Raw genomic sequence first — 21578 nt, 5'->3', positions numbered from 1 at the left:
AAAGATCATCAAAACCATTACTGCTGTTGATCTCTACCAAATACAGGAAAGAAACTCCACCAAGGCAGCACTAATTTGCTTTATATAATACTACAAAAATTAAATCTTTGTACTATCTGCATATGTTGGTAGTTAATGATTCAGTAATTCTAGGGTTAATTAAATATTAACTAATTAAAAGTGAGCATACATCATCCACACTAAAGTGACCAAACAAATTATACTTTTTTGGACTTTTCTAAGTTTTAAGCTGTTGCAAAAAGCAGCACTGGGCCCTAGCAATGCTAGCATGTGACATTTAGTAAAAATCTTACCAAACAGAGAAGACTCTCATGCACCTTAATTATGAAACTAACACTTAAAATAAGATTGTATTAAAAACTGAAACTGTCCTACTTAATGCAATTTATCTTCAAATGTCTATTTCCAGGGAATGAATATGAATTATATAAACGTCCAGCACTTGATCAGATTTATTATGCACAGAGAAATTTTTCTTGATATAGATTTGACAAGTTGAAGGCTAATGATTTTAGTTTTATTACTTTTTAAGCACTTCATTAGGAGATTTAGACACTGGCACACAGATTAAAAGCCTTGGTGAAAATGGTACATTTACAAAACAGCAGATAGATTGGTGATCTACAGGAATTCCAACAAATGAGAGAATTCAATAAGATGTTTCAAGTTGTCAGACTTGCAATGGATATTTATCAGGATAATTCCTCATGTAATGATGAATTGAATCAATTTGTAAAATACAGCAGTTCCTTGGAGGCATATCACTGAAGATGAGCAAGTTAGTAACTATGGACTTTTTTGGCCTATAATAAACTAAAACACACTTTGTGAGATTCAGTCCATATCATATATATAGAGAGAAATGAGTAAACCCATTACATATGCTTACATTTATACATTTCAAATACAAGATGAAAATAAGAGTGGGAGGGAGTGAGATAGAGAGAAGGTGTATTATCAGAGCCTGTATGTGGGAAAGAGAACGCACATGTGTGAGCATGTGTGTGTGTGTGAAATAGCGAGCACCCCTGAAAGCATGTGTGTGAGGGAATATGGGTCAGCCTGTGTAGAGAGATTGTGTGCGTGCGAGAGGGATTGAGTATGTGTGAGTTAGCATGTATGTGTGTGAAAGACAGAGCGTGCATGTGCCTGTGTCTGTGGGAATAACATGTTCCTGTGGCTGATCATGTGTGTGAAAGAGAGAAAAATGTTCCTGCGATTAATCATGCGTGCGTATCTGTGCACATGTATGAGAATTTTCAGAAGGCGTTTGACAAAGTCCCTCATGAGAGGCTTCTACGAAAACTAAAAAGTCATGGGATAGGAGGCGATGTCCTTTCGTGGATTACAAACTGGTTAAAAGACAGGAAACAGAGAGTAGGATTAAATGGTCAATTTTCTCAGTGGAAAAGGGTAAACAGTGGAGTGCCTCAGGGATCTGTACTTGGACCGGTGCTTTTCAATATGTATATATAAATGATCTGAAAAGGAATAAGACGAGTGAGGTTATCAAATTTGCGGACTGAGCATGCATATGTGACAGAGCATGTATATGGTAGAAAAGAGCATATGTGCATGTAGGAGAGAGTATGTTTCTGTAACTGAGCATGTATAAGAGAGCAATTTCCTGTGACTGAGCATGCATGTGTGTATGTCACAGGATGTTTGTGGGGGAGCAAGAGTGTGTATGTGAGCATGTTCCTGGAACTGAGCATGTATGTATGAGAGCACACGTTCTTATTACTCAGAGCGTGTGTATGTGTGTGTGAACATAGAGTGAACATGTTCCTGTGACCATGTCTGTGTGAGAGAGAGAGAGCCTGTTCCTGTGATTAAATTTGGTTGTGAGAGAGCACATATTCCTACGACTGTGTGTGTGATAGAAAGAGAAAGAGCATATTCCTGTGACTCAGCCTGTGTGTGTGTCTGAGACTGACTGAGAATGTGAATGAGAGAGGAGCATATTCCTGTGACTGGGAGTGTGGGTGTATTAGAAAGAGAGAGAATGTTCCTGTGACTAAGTGTGTATGTGAATGCAAGAACATGTTCCTATAATTAAGCAAATGTAAGAGAGAGAGAGAGCATGGTACTGTGACTGAGTTTGTGTGTGTGTGTGTGTGTGAGAGAGAGACAACATGGTCCCGTAATTGAGCATGCGTACATGTGTGTGTAAGAGAGAGAGGATGGTCCTGTGAGTGTGTGTGTGTGTGTGTGTGTTAGAGAGATGGTCAAGGCTTATTTCAGCAGTCCTTTGGTTCTTAAGGACAGTGCAGGAAAGATCTTTTTGTAGAAAAACTCAAGAGTATTACCTGTTTTAACAAGTCATTATTGCTATTTGCATGTTGCAGAGATACTGATAATGAATAAGGATGTGATTTGTTTATGTACTTGTGGCTTATATTGCTATTCTTATTTATTTCCACAATATATATTCTGCTGATCCACCAATCTCAGCTGAATACAGTCAACATACACAGTAAAGCACAACAAAACCTTACGCAACACAAAGCAAACATGCCAAAACAACTAAAAAGCAACAGTGATATAGATCCCATGGGAAAAAAAACAGCTTGACAAGATTGAGCAATACTCAATCTTGTGAAGGCTAGAGAAAAGACATATGCCTAAGTTCTTCCTAACCTGAGAATGATCACTCTCTGCTCTAATAGCTGCAGGAAGGCTGTTCCAGAGAGCAGGGCCTGCATTTCTTAATGCTTTGAAATTTGTTTTATGTTTTATAGAGCTTTTATGTATTGTTTTTCTCTATTTATATCCTATGCCATTGTTCTTAATACTCTGTTTTGTTTTAATGACATGAATGTTTCCATTGAAATAACATAAGAAGTTTGATAAGTAATCTCTATATTTTAAATAAATAAATAAATGTTCCTGTGACTAAACGTGTGAGTCAAAGAGGAACCATGTTCCTGTGGCTGGGCATGTGGGTGTATGAGAGCACAAGCTTGTTCCTGTGGCTGGACATGTAGGTGTATTACAGAGTGAGCATGTTCCTGTTATTGAGCTCCTGTATTATAGAGCATATTCCTGTGACTAAACGTGTGTATGAGACAGAGACAACACGTTCCTGTGACTGAGTGTATGTGTGTGACACAGAGAACATGTTCCTGTAGCTCACCATGTATTTGTGTGTGAGAGAGAGAGAGAAAGAGAGAGAGAGCATGCCCCTTAGACTGATCGTGCATGTGTGTGTATGAGAGAGAGAGCATGTTCCTTTGACCGAGTATGTATGTGTGTGTGATACTATGACCGAGTATGTAGGTGTATGAGAAAGAGAGAGAAAGCATGTTCCTATGAGTGTGTGAGTGTGTGAGTGTGAGTGAGAGGGACAGAGTGAGGGCATGTTGCTGTGAGGATGTCATAATGCCTCTATATCGCTCCATTGTGAGATCATACCTTGAGTACTGTGAGTAATTCTGGTCGCCACTCTCAAAAAAGATATAGTTGCACTGGAGAAAATACAGAGAAGGGTGACCAAAATGATAGAAGGACATGGTACAGATCCCCTTAAGAGGAAAAGCTAAAGAGGTTAGGGCTGTTCAGCTTAGAGAAGAGACAGCTGAGAGGGGAATATGATAGAGGTCTACAAAATCATGAAAGCATTTGAATGGGTATATGGGGCACTACATGAAGTTAGCAAGTAGCATATTTAAAACAAGTTGGAGAAAATTATTTTTCGCTTAACGCACAATTAAGTTCTGGAATTCATTGTCAGAGGATGTGGTTATGGTAGTTAGTGCAGCTGGGTTAAATAAAAGGCTTGGATAATATCCTGGAGGAGAAGTCCATAAAATGCTATTAATCAAAAGGAAATAGCCACTGCTTGATGCCGGAATTAGTAGCATGGGATCTATTTAATGGTTGGCTAATTGCCAGGTACTTGTGACTTTTTTTTTTTCCATACTGGGTCAGACCAAGGGTCCATCAAGCCCAGCATCCTGTTTCCAAAAGTGGCCAATCCAGACCATAAGAACCTGACAAGTACCCAAAAACTAAGATTATTCCATGTTACTGTTGCTAATAATAGAAAATAGCCACTGCTAAGTCAACTTAATTAATAGGAGGAAATGGACTTCTCCTCCAAGAACTTATCCAATCCTTTTTTAAACACAGCTATACTAACTGCACTAACCACATCCTCTGGCAACAAATTCCAGAGTTTAATTGTGCGTTGAGTAAAAAAGAACTTTCTCCGATTAGTTTTAAATGTGCCACATGCTAACTTCATGGAGTGCCCCCTTGTCTTTCTATTATCCGAAAGAGTAAATAACCAATTCACATCTACCCGTTCTAGACCTCTCATGATTTTAAACACCTCTATCATGTCCCCCCTCAGCCGTCTCTTCTCCAAGCTGAAAAGTCCTAACCTCTTTAGTCTTTCCTCATAGGGGAGCTGTTCCATTCCCCTTATCATTTTGGTAGCCCTTCTCTGTACCTTCTCCATCGCAATTATATCTTTTTTGAGATGCGGCGACCAGAATTGTACACAGTATTCAAGGTGGCCACTGTTAAAAATAGAATACTGGACTTTATGGCCCTTGGTCTGACCCAGTATGGCATATCTTATGTTCTCATTACTGGAACATGTGTGTGTGACAGCATGTTCCTGTTACTGAGCTTGTGTGTGTGTGTGAGAGAAAGGCTGCTCCTGTGACTGAGCTTGTATGAGAGTGTGTGTGTGTGTATGTGTGTGAGAGAGAGAGAGCGAGAGAGAGTGAGAAAGGCTGTTCCTGTGACTGAGCTTGTATGAGTGAGTGTGTGTGTGTGTGTGTGTGTGTGTGTGTGTGTGTGAGAGAGAGAGAGAGAGAGAAAGGCTGCTGCTGTGACTGAGCTTGTATGAGCGCGTGTGTGTGTGTGTGTTGCTCCTGTGATAGAGCTTGTTTGTGTGAGTCAGAGAAAGAGAGGAATAAGTCTGAGAATAACAACCTCCCTCCTCTCTTCCTGCTCTTCCATTACAATCTCAGGTCATCTGGAAATAAAAAGTTCCCAGGTATGGAGAGCCAAAAATGTGTTTATCCTTTATTGGTTTTAATTATTGGGCATTATTTGTTGTGCCTGCTTTTTTAAATACTTTATTGATTTGTAGGAAATTTTAAACAATTTTTATCAGTTTAAATAATTGGATATATTATTCATGAGCTGTTTTGAAATATGCATGCTTTTTATTAGTATAGTTTTACTATTATGAATGATTTGATATTTATTGTAGTTTTACAAGGAAAGTTAATGTTTGTTTTCACATTACAGCATTGCACACAGAGTCCAGCTTGTTGCGATTTCCAGTTCGGTTTTTCTGAATTGTACATTTCTATTTGTGCTTTATGGTTTCTCTTATTCTGTATTTGGTGAGAGTGTCTGTTTTCCTTATGTGTGACTGAGGTTAGGAATTCTGCTAGCTTGTAGTTTCTGTGTAGGAATTTCTAGCAGCCTGACTTTTTCTAATAGGACGTATACTGGTGTTTTAGGGCCTGATGTAATATTTGTAATATTGCCTTTTGATAGGTAGTGTTGTTACTGTTTGACTGCTAGTTAGTGCTGTTTCGGTACTGTACTGGTAATTCAGTTTACTCATGGCTTTCTGAGGGCTAAGGCCATATCCAATTCACTTTACAATAGGCCTAATACCATATGTGTTCCATGTATCTTTCTTGCAGGGTTTTCTGATTGGCACTATAGCAGTGCATGTATATATAATAAACGTATTGTAAGTGATATTTTTACCTCAGAAACTGTATTTTGAAAGTTTTTTCATGTAAAATTCTCCCTTTTTGGGTCAGGGTCATAGTTAAGAAATTTTAAAATACATAAATGCTCAACAGTCTCAAATGTAACTACCTCCATAGCTTACCTATAATTAATCCACCCACCATCCCCATCCCTAATTTTTTATTGTATATGTAAAAGACAACTCTGTCACACCATTATCAAAAAGAAGATCTTTATTGTATGGCATAGGTCAATTGCATACAATTCAGTTATTAAACATTACAACATATTCCTAATCCCCAGAGGCGACACGTTCTTGCCTGTTGAATTACCATTCACCAAATGCTCCACAGAATCACGCTACATCAAAGTAAAACTGCTGGAGATGCTGCGCTGCGAGGCCTTGCACCCCAAGTCATAAGCAGCTCCATGGTATCATGCTATAGCAATGTAGTATCACTGGGGGATGCAGGGCCATCAAAACCTTGCCCATCAGTTATCCTGCAATTTGATCCTTAATTACTAATGAAGCTCTCTGTGGTGCATTGACGTCCTTGTCTGTGGAAGAGGAGAAGTCACTCATTAAGAATGCCAAACAATTTAGGGTGGTGAGCAGGCCAAGCCCAGCCATCAAAGCTGAAAACTTGACATGTGACTCATCTTGCTCTCACCTACCTATCCAGCATAGTAACAGGAATACCCCACTACTTGATATCCTCTACTTGGCCAACTTTCAAAACACTGCCCTTGCCGTGCACCCCAGGACTTGGTCAATCCCTGCCATGAGCCCACAGTCACAACTCATCGCTTGCCATGGGCACCCCACCAGTCAGCTGTGGCTGTATCGTAAACCTGACTGCTGCCTATAACTATTAAGACACTTGTTCAAATTGCTGAAGCTATAGCATTCCTGCAAACTTAATTTGTGTCCAACACATTCAATTGCCTCCATCCAGAAAAGGTATTGCATGCGTTTATTGCTATGGGCCCAGCAAGGCCCCCATCAAGAAACCTCACAGGCTCTATTATGTAGGATGTGCTGCATTTGGTAACACCAAAGGGGAAATTTGCTAACCCTGAATCACCTAACCAACAGGGACTCACCAGGCACATTCCTCAAGCACAGATGAATAGCACATGGCCCTTGAAAGGCCAAAGCAAAGCTCTAGATCTCCAAGGCTTCCCCTCTACCCCATGATGTCAGGCCTGGAGTGTTGACTGTCCTAGGCCCAACCATTTCGTATCTCCCAATATAAATGGTGAAAATTAAGTGAAATCAAGGCAATGAAACAGAAACACTGGTGTATGCCACAAGAGCAGAACCATGCAGTTGCATTTGGCTTCTAGAAGGATGCTGTATGAAGATGATAACTTAATTGGCATTGTGCCGCTAAATAGAAAACGGAAGAACATGTCTCAGAGTGTGAAATGCCATGCTAAATTATGTAATTTGAAAGAGAGATCTGCCAAAACGCATAGTGATGGGTCTAGGCACCTTGCTAAAAAATCACTTATAATCGCATAGAGCAAGGTTGCATGAATCCCAAATTTAACCAGAAGATCTGAAAAACGACTCTACTGATGCAAGGAGAATGGAATGCCTGATAGAAAAATGACAGATGGTGACAAGCTCATGATATTAACATGTGGTGCATACTAACTCATACCCAAATTCATCTGACAGAATGAGATCGACCTTAAAAAAACATCATTGCCGCAAAATCTAGCACTGTCAAGCACTGAAGAACCAGCCATTAGCTGAAGTAACAGACTGTAGAAGAGAAAATGGATAGAAAGACCTATTATTGCTGCAGACTATCACCAAACTTCTATCGATGTGCTAATGGGCTGGTCCAGAACAGGTGAGGTGCTGTCTGCTACTCCTGACAAGCTAGCACTTCATTGCCTTCATCTGCAGGAACATCCATATATGCATATTGCAAAAAAGACTTGAGAAATGTTGACTTACCCACAATATTATGGAGTTGCTTTACCAGGCTCCTCTAGAGCTTGCCTACCTACACAAGGTTCCTCTAAAGCTTGCCTACCCACACAGGGGCTAGAACAGGGATGTGTACAATTACTCTTGAATTCTTGTGAAATGAGCACATTAACTTGAAATAGCAACAATTCTATGCAGCTGGGCTACCACATTGCTGGACATTCACAAACGAACTGTGCTTCCTGTAAAAACAATTGGTCATTAGCTGTTACAACCTCTTAAGGAAGAGAGACTGGCATGAACGAGCTATTGCACCAGAGGCCATCACAGAGTATTACTCTAAGGATGTATTGATTCTTAGCAGGTAGAATGTTATCTGCAAAAGACTTGACAAGTGCCTCCCTCAGAACTCCGAGACACCAGAGTATTCTGTGATCTATTTCCAAAATGAGATAAGTAGTATAACAAGTTAGCTCACTCTGAAACTGAAAACAACCAAATTGCCAACAACCATAGCACAGGGCACCTGAATACCATACATAACTTACCAACCAAAAGCTGATGGTTAATTTCATAAGATCGCCCATGCATAGGGACCTGACCAGTGTGGGCAGTCTGAAGGCCATGGAACGCAAGTGCTGCTGCCCTAAGCAAATTTGTAGCAAATAACCAGTGCACGAAGCCCTAAAGTGAGCTGCTGATGAAAAGAAAAGGATGAAACACAGAAATTGCTGACAATACATGAGCTGGAGGTGAAACCTTGGTGCTGCCTCACAGTCTATTTTTAACCTTGCTCTAATCAGGACCTGACATGGACATACAGTCACAGAAGGCCAAATAACACGTGCTACTGACGGGCGAATCACAGCAAGTAACAGATGCCTGGATGGATGCTGAAGAAAGGAAAATAAGATGACATGCAGAAAATGCTGGCATCCACATGCTGGAGGTGGGGCAAACACTTGCAAACCAAATGCCCAACTGCAATAAATAGCTTAAATTGGGGCCTGGGTATTAGATGCCCAAATACAATAAATAATTTACAACTCAAATAATGAAAATCTGTCTCATAAGATTGCCAAGCCTAAGGACACAGACATATGCTTGCTACCTGCAGGCACAGCGACACACGTTGTACTGTCAAAGAGAAGCTGAGCCTTGTAACAAATGACCGGATGACATAAATGAACTGCTGAATGAAAGACAGAAAGATGATGTGCAGTAAAGACAAAAAATAGATGATCATGAATTCCCATATTTCACCATGCATGGAGATCCTGACATACATAAGCTGGCTGAAAGTTAGTGACACAAGCACCTCCATCAAAGGTGAGCCAGAGCACAGGTGCCCAGATGCAGCAAGGAATTTTTCACATAAATTAGTTGGCTGAGGATTTAAGGATACTACGTGTTAAAAATGAGTTTCTGCTTGATAATATAAACTGATGATACGCAAATCAAACCAGTGCTAAAAATCCATGGTATGCCCCAAAAGCATCCCAAAACTGGCATTAAAACAAACATGCAGAAAACTGCAGTAGAAACCAGCGCTGCTTTGAAAAATGCTGCTGTGTTTCCTATTGGTTGATAGAAGAGACCTAGGCTGACATGTGTTGTGATTTGGGTGCACAGATGTCCATCTGTTTTCTTGGACACTCCTCCTTGCATGGAAATTAATTTCTTCCAGGGTCATTATATCAGAGCTGAGTGGTGTTAGGTGAGCTCTAGACTAGGCATTTGAAGTTTTCTTGGTGTAGGAGTGGTGGTTTTTCTTGCTTGGTGCTTTGTGATTGCTGAGAGATGTCGTTTGTGCTGTTTGTTTTTCCCTTGCTGTTTCCAAATCCTTTCTCTCTGTCTGCATTCTTGAGTAAATCTTTAGAGAACATCTGATTGTTGGTCTGTAATTGTCTGTCTTCTTGTATACTTTGGTGTTTAGGTTCCTGAAAGAGCAGAGTGGATGTTCATGGCTGAAGAAAAAATGGACATGACAGTGAAGGAGCGAGTGGGGGACTGGATAAGCGTGACAGGCAGGTGTGTGGTAAAGAGGATAGGAGGAGTATGATGCATGCGTCAGAGTAGAGTCAGGAAGGCAAAATGGGGTGGGTGGAGAACAGTATGCATGAGCTAAGAGGGCAGTTAGAGAGGGGAAGAAAAGAAAGTTGATGGGTCATAGCAGGAGGAGGGGAAAGGTGAGGGGAGCAGGCTGTGGGAGTAGTGCTCAATGAGGTAGAGACCCACTCCAGTATTCATCTGGAACCAGAAACCAGCAGCTGGAGGACAAGAAATGTCAATTCAATGTGAGGTACATGGAAGAAAAGAAATATATGGTGCAGCAGATCTTTGAGAAGCACAATGCGCTCTTCAAGCAGAAGACATCCTCAAAGAACAAGAGGAAGATTTGGGAGAACATAGACAAGAATGTCAGTAGCATGTCAGTGATGACCAGGACAATAGACCAGCTGAAATATCAATGGCAGGACACCAGGGCATCTGTCAAGGCCAACCTGGCACCCATCAAGAGTTCCAAGCACCAGACAGAAGGAGGCCCACCATGCAAAATGCAGCTGATGCCAGTGGAAAAGTTAGTCCAGGAGATTCTTCAGAAGGACTACTTTGTTGCTGTCCATACTAGCAGCACGGATATGGATGCTGCAGAAGGAGAAGACGAGTATGGCAGGGAATGTATCTCTGGAGTGAAGAGACCTGCCTAAGAGGGCTCTGTTATGTCTTTTCTTATTTTCCCAGGTGATCATCGGCCGATGACCACAGAAGAGCCAGCCACAGAAGGTGAGGCTGAAGAGAACCAGCCAATACCTCAGGATCCATCAGATAGGAATAAGAAAGCAACCCATCAAAAGTCTGCAGCTGTCAAGCAAGACACTCGCACTTGATAAATAAGTCCGCAGTCAGATGGTTGAGCTCCACTTTACATGACCACACATATCCATGAGAGACACCCCAGATGTACCAGCAATATCTGGCCTCAGTGTGGGCATTGTCTTTACAAGTGCCATTGTGGTCTGCGATGGGGCTCCAGATCATGGCATTCTCTCACCAACAGGAAAAACACTCTCTGACATTGAAGAAATGGCAGAACAGGTAACTTTGAAATTGCTCGCAAAACAAGAACTCATCGAAACCAGAGTGATGGTGAGATGGACAGCAATATGTCAGTGCAGAACGTCTGTGAGGGAGAGCACTGCCACAGCAAATGTTTTGGCTTATTGCATTAGAGCTTCATCCAATGACATTGTTGGTGTCCTAAAATCCATACGGAAAATGAACAGGACCTTTACACCCGTGCGATTGGGCACATTTTCCCCCCAATGAGGCAAACTCATCTAACTTTGAAACGACTCAACGCAGCAGCCCCCATGCAGAGCTAGAGATAAGAACCGTGGATGGAGGCAATATCCTCAAGGCAAGTTCTCATCATTACTGAACTGTTCCTATCTTTATCTGGACCCATTCCTATGCTAGTGAACCAATGACTCCATATGGACCTCACCTGGCCCACACCAGAAAACCAATGACAGCCTCAGTAACTACCTCCCATGGAAGCAGCTACAAAACCACTGTCAATTTCCATGCTGGCCCACCAATGACTGGAACCACCTCCCATGAGAACAGCAATATAATCTAACTTGTGGATCTTAGCTTTCAACCGTCACTAGTAAACCGGTATGGTGGCGCTGGTGTCAAGGATGCTGCTGTCTGGTAACAACGGGATATCAACCATGGTGTAGTCTGCACAATTGCCATAAAGGATTTCCCCCACTATTCTGTCTTAGGGCTGCTATTTTCCAATTATGTGGCTCCAGCTCCACTTGGATGTCTTGTAAGAACCATTGTTTATTGCACCAACAGTGCGGTGTTCTCTCCTCCCATAAGTATTTGCTCCAGTGTGCATTGGATGCTCACTCTTATGGGTTTCAGACTTGCATGTCTCACTTTTGTTTGTCTTAACTTTCTTATTTTTGCAGGTGGATGCATCATTGGCACTCAGCTTTGCAGTATGAGAAAAGAGTTGCGCTTCTGCTCTTCGTTCCTGCACAGATGCTTCTTCCAATCAGACGCCTCATCTCTAAACTGATGCTTCTCTCTCTCACCTCTCTACCCACCACTGATGTTCATCTTTTCTCTTCTCATGAGTACTTTTACATGCCAACATTCCAAAGTACTATTCTTGCTGATACCCCAGTGGGTGTTGGACTGCTTCAGATTTGCATTCCTCACTTTCTTTTGCAGATAGGTGCATCATCAGCACTCATAGTTGCAGTAGGTGGAAATGGCTCTTCCTTCTAGCACAGATACTTCACCCACTCGGACCCACCTACTGCTTCGCCAACACTGATCTCCTCTTCTCCTGTGAATATGCATGCAACGACATACCTGTGTACTATTCTTGCTGGTTCCACAGTGACTTCTGATTTGCATTTTGCCTTTTTGTTTGTCTTAGCCCTTCTTTTTTTATTTGCGCTGATCAGTCTGCAGAAAGAGTGATTCCATCCCTGCTCCGGTGGAGCGCACTGTTAACCTGCGTTTGGACGCGTGTTTTCGACGCGCTAGTTTTACCCCTTATTCAGTAAGGGGAAATAGTGCGTCGAAAACGCGCGTCCAACCCCCCGCAACATGCAAATACATGTTGATGGCCCTATTAGTTATTCCCGCGCGATTCAGTAAGTAAAATGTTCGGCCAAGCCGCACATTTTACTTTCAGAAATTAGCGCCTACCCAAAAGGTAGATGTTCATTTCTGCCGGTGCCGGGGAAGTGTACAGAAAAGCAGTTTTTACTGCTTTTCTGTACACCCTCCGACTTAATATCATGGCAATATTAAGTCGGAGGTTCCAAAAGTTAAAAATTAAATAAAAAAATAAAAAATTTAAAATCGGCCTGCGGACGCTCAATTTTGCCGGTGTCCAATTTCCGAACCCGTGGCTGTCAGCGAGTTTGAGAACCGACACCGGCAAAATTGAGCGTCTGTTGTCAAACTCGCTGACAGCCGCTGCTCCTGTCAAAAAAGAGGTGCTAGGGACGCGCTCTTTTTACCGCAGGCCCTTATTTGAATAATTTGTTTTAATGTATCAGCCTGTAAGTTTGTACCGGAGGCAATGGAGAGTTAAGTGACTTACCCAAGGACACAAGGAGCAACAGTGGGACTGGTTCATATCCCACTCCTGGTTCATATCCCACTGCTCTAACCACTAGGCTACTCCTCCCTTGAAGACAATCTTACATTTTTTCTTCTTCAATTACCTTTGAAGTGAAATAAATCCCCAACCCTCTATAGGTGGGGAAAGAGGATGCCCATGAAGTCAGAAGACTTCATCAAATGGGTCATCGAGAGGCTACAAAATCAGCAGAAGTTGACACAGTAACTGCTCCAACAGGCACTGTGACATCAGGTCCAACAGGCAAGTAACTAGAAAACAAAAGGGGAGGGAAAATTGGAAAGAATAGTGTAAAAAAGAGACAGCTGTCCAAATCTCAGAAGAAAATGAGAGGAGGGGATTAAGAAACAAATTAAGAGTAGAAGGAGATGCCACAAGTGATCAGACTGTGAGGTAGGTAAAATCAAGTATATGGAAATAGAGCAAGACTTAAAACAGATGAGATCTATTGCCAATAATATGAGTGGGAGAAGTTAGCACAAGAGAAAGAGAGAAATGCAGAGAAAAGAAAAAGCTACTAGTATTGAAGGAGTAGATATGCATGCAATAATCACGCAGGACAATAGAAAGAAGAGGGGAGTTAACAGATGAGTGCTCATCAAAGCGGGAAAAAAAAGAAAGTACAGGATCAAGAGGACAGTGCATCACAATCACTAGTGAAGAGGTCAAAGGAAAAACATGGAATAACAGTACTCAAAGGACTAAAAAAAAAGTGGGGGAGATTAGCAACTGCAGACAATGCAAAACTGTGAGGTCTAATATTTAAAAAAAAAAATCTGATGCCATGTATCAATATTTCAGAAGACTACTGAGTCCAACATTCTTCTTATTTCTAACAGCGCTATCTCTATGGTAATCCAGGTAAAGATGAAAAATACACTTTGCATCAGTTACTAATAAAGTTCTCAATTTAATATACAAAGTACCATTTCTAGTGACAGAAAGAACAGCACTATAATAGAAGGCTCACTTAACCATGAAACCTCTATGAGCAGAATTAGAAGCAGGGTAGGTGCTTCCATTAGACAAACTAGATAGTCACCTAGAAGACTAAAATGTTATTGGCGACAAAATACCACCATGAGACTCAGAAGGTGCTGTGGCAGAGCCAATACTGTCAAAGAAAGGAGCGCTATGCTGGAGCTATAACTGATAGTGGGAGGGACTGCTGTGCTGGAGCTGCTGCCAATAGGCAAGTAGTGGGAGGGGATGTATGACTGAAGGTTTGCATAAGGCACCAAATACTCTTGTTCCAGGCCTAATTAAAATGCATGGAAAATCAAGCCAATCCAGCCATTTGAGTAGATCAACATTTCATGGCATAAAATAACATTCAAATGAAGATCAGGAAAACTGGATTAAATTTTAAATGTTTGTTAATGATTCTAATTAAGTCAAAACTTCCAAGGCTGATCTTTAACATCATGTTATTTTTATAGTAGAATTTTTGAAAGCATTAATGCACATAAATCCACTTTTATATTCATAAATGGACTTCTGAAAATTGCTTGGGCAGTTGTACACTTTTGTGCACAAAGCAAATAGGCATTCTTAGGGACAGAATTCAGACAGGGAGAGTACGCACATACTTGCAATTTTCGAAAGTAAGCACATAAATCTACTTGCACACTTTGCACTTGCTTGCTAGGAGATGTAAATATATATGCTATAATCGACCTTTCTGCGTATATCTCCTAATTTCCAAAGCTGATTTATGCATATAAATCCCTGCCTAAAGTCTGCATGAACTTTGCACATGCAAACTTTAGCTTGACCACTAAAAATTACCCTATTAAAGAATAGGACTTCAAAATGCTTGGAAAAACTAGTTTAAAAAAGCTTTACTGTTCTTATCAGCTGCATAAAAACTTGCAAAACAGAAGTTACCAAAGAAAAATAGAAATTTTAAACTATTGCACACACGTTTTAATTAATGCCTTTGGCTTATTCCTATCAATCATCAAGACTTTAAATCTCCCAGATTTCTCATTACTGTTGTGCAACAAACATCAACATACTGTTCCACAGAACAGTAAATTATTAAGTTTAAGACACAAGCGAACTTCCCCATGCTCAATGGTGGCAAAAATGATTAAATATCAGTTGTTCACCTGCCAAGCAGATGTTGATTTACCTTTGTTCTGAAAGGGGGCACCACAATGTCAAGTGCAGGCATCCCCAAGTCATCTTATACTGCTCAAATGTCATAATGAGCTGTCTTTCTGAATATGAACTATCTCTGAGGGTAATTTCCAAAAACAATTTACTTGTGCAATTGCTATTTATTTATTTTTATATTTCGCTTTTTGGCACTTCAAAGCGGATTACATTCAGGTACTGTAGGTATCTCCCTATCCCCAGAAGGCTTACAATTTAACCAGGTCATTCATCAAAATGTGTTAATTATCTTGGGCATTAGGGCCCTAACACCTGCAATAACACCATAATGCATGCATTATTTTTCGCATCATGAAATGCATATGCAGATTTTGAAAATGTACTCAAAGGGGAGGAGTTTGGGCGGAGTTTATGAAAATGAGGGGTGTTTAACGTTGGCACAATAGTAATGCACGTTATCACATGTTTTAAAGCCAAAAATAACTATCCCTTTTTTCCTGGCGATAAGCTGTGCTTCCTAACAGCCTTTGTAACAGCCAATAACCAAAATACCTGTGCGAAGGGGAGAGGGACAAGTGAAAAGGGGAGAGGGGAGGAGAGAAGAGAGGAGTGGAGAAAGAGAGAGAGTCTCTGGAATGGCACACATTTGTCTATTTATACCACGGTAGGAGGGTCAATTAGTAACTTGAGGTGAGGTTTTGTTGGTGGTCTAGGGTTTGGGGGCTGGATTTACATGCACAGAGATACAAACAGCACAGTACACATCAGTGAAGATTTGATGTGATTTGGATTGAGGAAAGGTACACAAAAGTCAGATTTCTACAATGTACTCTCACCCTAGCTTGATAGCACATAGATTAGAGTGCACATTAAGTTAGGGCGAGAGTACATTGACTGTGCATGTTAAACTGGCCCCCAAACCATAGACCACCACCAAAACCTCACCTTGAGTTACTAGTTGACCTTCTTACAGTGGTATAAACAGTTAACTAATATGAGAGCTTTATAAAGAGTCTCTCTCTTTCTCTTCAGGAGCAGCCCAAACCATGGAAATGACTGTGAAGTGAAAATATCGTGGGTGTGATAAATTTAACACACATTGCAGTAAAATACCTGTGCGAAGCGGTAAAATAGTGCATGTTGCGGTAATCAAAAATTACCCCTACAATCAAACTACACACATATACACACATGCATCTAGCCAGGCATCAATAAAGGTGAACAAAATTATATACAAAGAATTATATAAAGAAATAGCAAACAATACAAAGAAATAAAGTAAAGGATGATCAATCAGAACTTCTGCAAATTACCGACTATAGTTGAAAATAACCTTGTAGTGGCAGCATATGTTGAGAATTGGACATTATTTCTTTCCTGAACAATTCATACAATGTAATTTGTTGCATATGTTCTTTCCTTGCTGGAAAATAGGTAATTCATCAATATTCCAAGAAAAAAAAAGTTTGTTTTGTTTTTTAGCTATCAGGAGAAAAACAACCAAAGGTTTTCTATTTCCACTCAGTAATCTCTATCAAAAAGATTTAGATATATTAATTTATAGACTTGTCAATTGTACATTCCAAAGCATTCTCCAAATAAATGTTTGTCTCCAAAAAAAAATTCAATTTATGACAATCTATAAACATGTCACTATGAGTATTACATTTTAAGCATATACAAGACTCCCAAAACATTATCTAGAATCACTAATTCTAGTAATATGGGTCCAATGAAGATTTTTAAATTGAATTTCTCTAATATTAGCTGATACTAGATATGTATACATTGATATCAAAGCTTACAACATGTCAGAATCCTCCAGTTCAGTTCCCAAATCTCTACTCCACAAAGAAGCCAAATTAGTTAAATGAGGTGGTTTCAAATGTTTCATCATTATAACCCATACGGAAATTTTATTAAATTTAGGAGGGGTTTCAAAGTCACTCATCATCCTTCATGGAAGACAGTTGGATAATATCATCCATGCCCACTTGCAGACAATCATGAAGAGCCTTGCAGGTAGGCAAAATAATGAGTAGATGGTAGAAACCACTGATCCTTGAGTTGCTCAAATGAATAAATACAATTCAGCATTAGATGGATCAACTGCCCCAAACTGTGAAATCCACATTTCTCCAAGTCATTAAAAACAGACACCCTTAGGCCAGCTGGAATGTCTACATTGCCTATAAAGGACAAGAATAGGGAAAGAGAAGGTACCCTTCCCAACACACCCCCTCCACCTTCCTAACAGCCTTCGTAACAGCCAATAACCAAAAACTAGAGCAGTGCAACAGAGCCAGCAAGTTGTTGGCAGAACTAGCAAGTTGTTAGTTTTATAAGGGTGGATCCTATAATTGCAAATTAGGTAAGGCTAAACCACCCAGTTTCCTTTCACCCTTCAACACCTCAAAATTCAAACAAGCTTTTCTATTATGCCACAGGAAGAATCCATTTACTGAAAGTTCTGAATATCTGACTTTTTATTCCAGAAAGATGATATCTGCAAACCATGCAAGAATTTTGGGAGGGTCTCTATTTTTTTAAACCAACAAACAGCACCCAATAAGGGAAAATGGAAAGGACATCCAGCTACCGAACAAAGCTTTAATCTTTTCCAGAATAGAAACGAAATTAAAAGAATATACATCTACTACTATTTGAGCCAGATGCTTGCCCAAATAATACAGCGTTAATGGCCCACACTAACAGAAATGGTCCAGTCCATTTCTCTTGCAAAGATACATCCAAGGGGAATGCTACCAATTTATTATAAATATTTTTCAGTCCAGAAAAGGATCCAAATGAGATATTTATTAGTTTTCTACACAGACGTTCGTAGCAAGCATCACATTGGTTTACAACTTTTTCTCAAATGCACGGTTAAATACATTTGAAATTCCAAAGACAAGTCATAGAAATGAAATATATAAAATATATATAAAATATATAAAATACTTGATAAAACATTTAAATTATATAAGGGTAAAGTGGCAATTTCCACAAGACAAATTTGAGCATCTTTCTCCCCACTCATATCCCTTCACAAATAGACATCATATGCAACTTAAGTGCCAAAGGCTCTAAGGAAAAAATAAACAAAAGTTGGGACAAAGGGCAACCTTGCCTGGTGCTCCCAGCTAAAGTAAATTTATTGGAAAAGGATTCATTAACCCAAATCTGCGCCATAGGATTATTATAAGGTAATGTGAGCCAATGCAAAAAAATAAGTTCCAAAATGATATTTTTTCAAAACCTACAACATGTAAGCCATGCAACACAATTAAATGCCTTTTTGACATCAAGACTGACCATCCTTATTACCCCGTTTAGATGTTTGAAGAGCAATTAAAGCTTTTAACAAAGTAGAAGTGGTAATTCTTCCTTTAATGAAACCAATTTGATCTGGAGATACCAGACAATGGACCATCTTATTTAATCTATTTGCCAGTACTGAAGCCAAATTTTAGATGGTAACTTTCACACAAGCGCACAAGCAGACATATACATGGGAGTGGTCGCGTGCCCATACACACGGCAGTTTTATAACATGTGCACACATACATGCCCATGTTATAAAATATGATATATCAATACAGAGGGTAAACTTTTAGAAAATAACTCCCTATTGATCTGTATTTAAATCAACCACACATATAGAGAGACCACATATTAACAATGTGTATAATATTTATTCAGCATATTTACATGCTCACCTGTCTAATCAATCTAAAAAGCTATACTAGCACACACACACACACACACACACGATTCATACATATCAATTAAAACATCAAGAAATATATTGCACAATTTTCTGAATAAGACAATATTGATCATGTACAAAATTTCAATGTAAATAATTTTTATAATCATTAGCCTTGACATGTAACATCTTTAGTTATAAAACTGATTTTTTTTTTTTAATTTTTTTACAAACTAAGGGTATTCCTATGGGGGTCTCCCATGGCCCCTTGTATGGCCTGCTTGTATGTCTCATTTTGAGGAGAAATGTGTTTACAGCTCCCCTCTATTTCAACAAGTCATGTATTGGAAACGATACATTGATGATTAATTTTTTTATATGGATTGGGAATGAGGAGGATTTGGATTTATTTTTGTCTTTGCTAAATTCTAGCGATCAGAATTTAGAATTTACATTCACTAAGAACAAAAATATTATAACATTTTTGGATATGAAAACATATGTTCACGATAAAAGATTGGTAACTAGTGTTCATAGGAAGGCAACTGACAAAAATACTTTGCTACATTATCGTAGCTTTCACCCTAAGCAATTGAAGGATAATATACCTGTTGGTCAGTTCTTGCGGTATAGGAGGTTATGTACATCTACTACTGAATTTAAAATTCAAGCACAACAGCTATATGATAGATTCATCGCTAGAGGGCACACTAGAGCGACCATCAAGAGGGCATATAAACGAGCATTATACTCTAACAGAGATAATCTTTTAATTCAAAATCCAAAAGAAACCGCTACCCGTATGATTTGCACTATTCCTTTTTCGTCCAAATTATCTGAGGTAAAAAATGTTATTTTGAAGCATTGGCCCATTTTATCTCCACTGCATTGTTTCACAGAAAATCCCATCTTTGCAGTTAAAAAACATCAATCATTATATGATAAATTAAAATATCGGACAGAATCTGTAGATTTAACTCAAGCTCATGGACAAACCCCTTGTGGGTCTTGCTCAGTATGTCCCCTTACACTAGAATGTAAGTGCTTTTATCATCCTAATTTAAAACATCCTTATAATATACCAAAGGCATTTACCTGTAACACCAGTGGAGTGGTATATGCTATCATATGCCCCTGTAATTTGATTTATGTGGGCCAAACTGTGAGGCCCATTCGTTTACGCATCATTGAGCATCATAGCCGCATTAAATCTCTGCGGGAACATGCCCCTTTGGTGGACCATTGGGTGGAAAAGAATTACACCTTGGGTGATATTCGATTTTTTTGTCATCAAACAAATAGTACTTAAAAATGGAGGGTATTTATCCGCGGCCTTAAGGAAATCTGAACAGCGCTTTATTTGTAATTGGCACACGGTAAGTCCGTCTGGTCTTAATGGGCCGATTGAATGGAGTACCTTTCTTTAATTTGCATATACAGATTGCCTTTCTTTTCAACAAATAGCATGTAAGGTGCCTTTATGCATTTAGGTTTTTTTTGGCTTTCTAGGTTAGAATCATTCTGTTGTGTAAGGGTTAAGTTTTTTTGCATTACCTTTTTGCCTCTTTGATGTTTAGTCGCTTAGATTACCTATATGGAGGTACTCAGAATGGACTACTTGTTAATTGTGCCCTCTATATAAAGTTTCAGTGAACTTGTCTGATACAACGCTTGGTGAACGACGGAATACCATGTCATTTCCGATGACACGCGAGTACGGCAGTATTAGGCAGCCGAAATCAGATAGGGTGCTGTTGAAACAGGTTGGTGATTTAAAGTTGAGTTTTGACTTAATGTTGTCTATTTTTTCATAGAGAAATTCTTTTAATTTGAGCATATGAGCTAGCGCCTCTCGCTGAAGTGCGGCGCTGTAAGAAAGCGGTTTCAATTTCGGTTTTGATGGAATGAAGTTAAATTTGTCTCTTTACAAATTGTTCAAGTGAGTTATTTTGTTTTACTACAGTGAAATATGAGGTGGTGGCTAAAGTTTGGCTTTATTTCAGTATTTGTGTTTTTTTATTTTTGTTCATAGACGCGTGTAATTGAACTTGAACACAATTGTGAGCACTTTCGATCGGCGCGATTAGAAAACCTTTTCATTTGATTTATGGAAGTAGTGGATTGAAATCTTATTGGTAATGTTGTGACACGCTCCTTTGAGTTACTTTGTTTCAACATGAGGTAGGACATAATTGTATCTCATTTAATGGTTATAAATTAGGACTCAGACTTTTGTGATTCATATCAGCAATTTCTCATTCTTTGACTGTAGTGGAAGAAAATGAAAATGAAAAAGAATTGATAATATTTAGTCCCTGAGGAGGCCCTGTTTATCGGGGGCGAAACGAAGATATCTTTTGTTGGACCCGAGATTAAAAGAACTTGACATCTATCAGTTTAATTTGAAGACAGTGACATCTGCGAACAACTGTTATCCACATATTGCTATTCCAAAGAAATCGCTTGTGAAGCATTTATTTTTATAAATGGTTTCAAGTAGAAACGATCATATTTAAGAATTATAAAAATTTACATTGAAATTTTGTACATGATCAATATTGTCTTATTCAGAAAATTGTGCAATATATTTCTTGATGTTTTAATTGGTATGTATGAATCATGTGTATGTGCTAGTATAGCTTTTTAGATTGTTTAGACAGGTGAGCATGTAAATATGCTGAATAAATATTATACACATTGTTAATATGTGGTCTCTCTATATACATGTAAAATAGCCTGGGAGCGCATATCTCTGTGCCTAATTTTAAACTTATGTGCGCCCATCAACGTAAGTAGGTGTACGGACGCGCATCTGAGGGCATTTTATAACAGATGTGCTTCCAGACGATGACCAGTTTTCCTTGTTCATCCACCAGATTGCTCTATGTTCA

The 21578-nt window shown here is 39.4% G+C and overlaps 1 protein-coding gene across 12 annotated transcripts in view; it reads right to left on the bottom strand.

Annotated features, from left to right (window-relative positions):
- LOC115093936 (arf-GAP with GTPase, ANK repeat and PH domain-containing protein 1) overlaps positions 1-21578 on the bottom strand; it is a 1595449-nt gene that overhangs the window by 1028649 nt on the left and 545222 nt on the right. The window contains exon 8 of one of the 12 annotated variants that reach the window (XM_029606404.1): positions 6028-6303. The exons of the other annotated variants lie outside the window; for them this stretch is intronic. Coding sequence (XP_029462264.1) covers positions 6242-6303 — 62 coding nt within the window. The 3' untranslated portion in view covers positions 6028-6241. Of the gene's footprint in view, positions 1-6027; positions 6304-21578 lie in introns of those variants that run through there. 12 annotated transcript variants of the gene reach the window in all.

The sequence above is a fragment of the Rhinatrema bivittatum genome, chromosome 6, assembly GCF_901001135.1.
Source record: "Rhinatrema bivittatum chromosome 6, aRhiBiv1.1, whole genome shotgun sequence".
NCBI classification, from domain to species: Eukaryota; Metazoa; Chordata; class Amphibia; order Gymnophiona; family Rhinatrematidae; genus Rhinatrema; species Rhinatrema bivittatum.
This window is presented reverse-complemented; position numbering and strand designations above follow the sequence as displayed.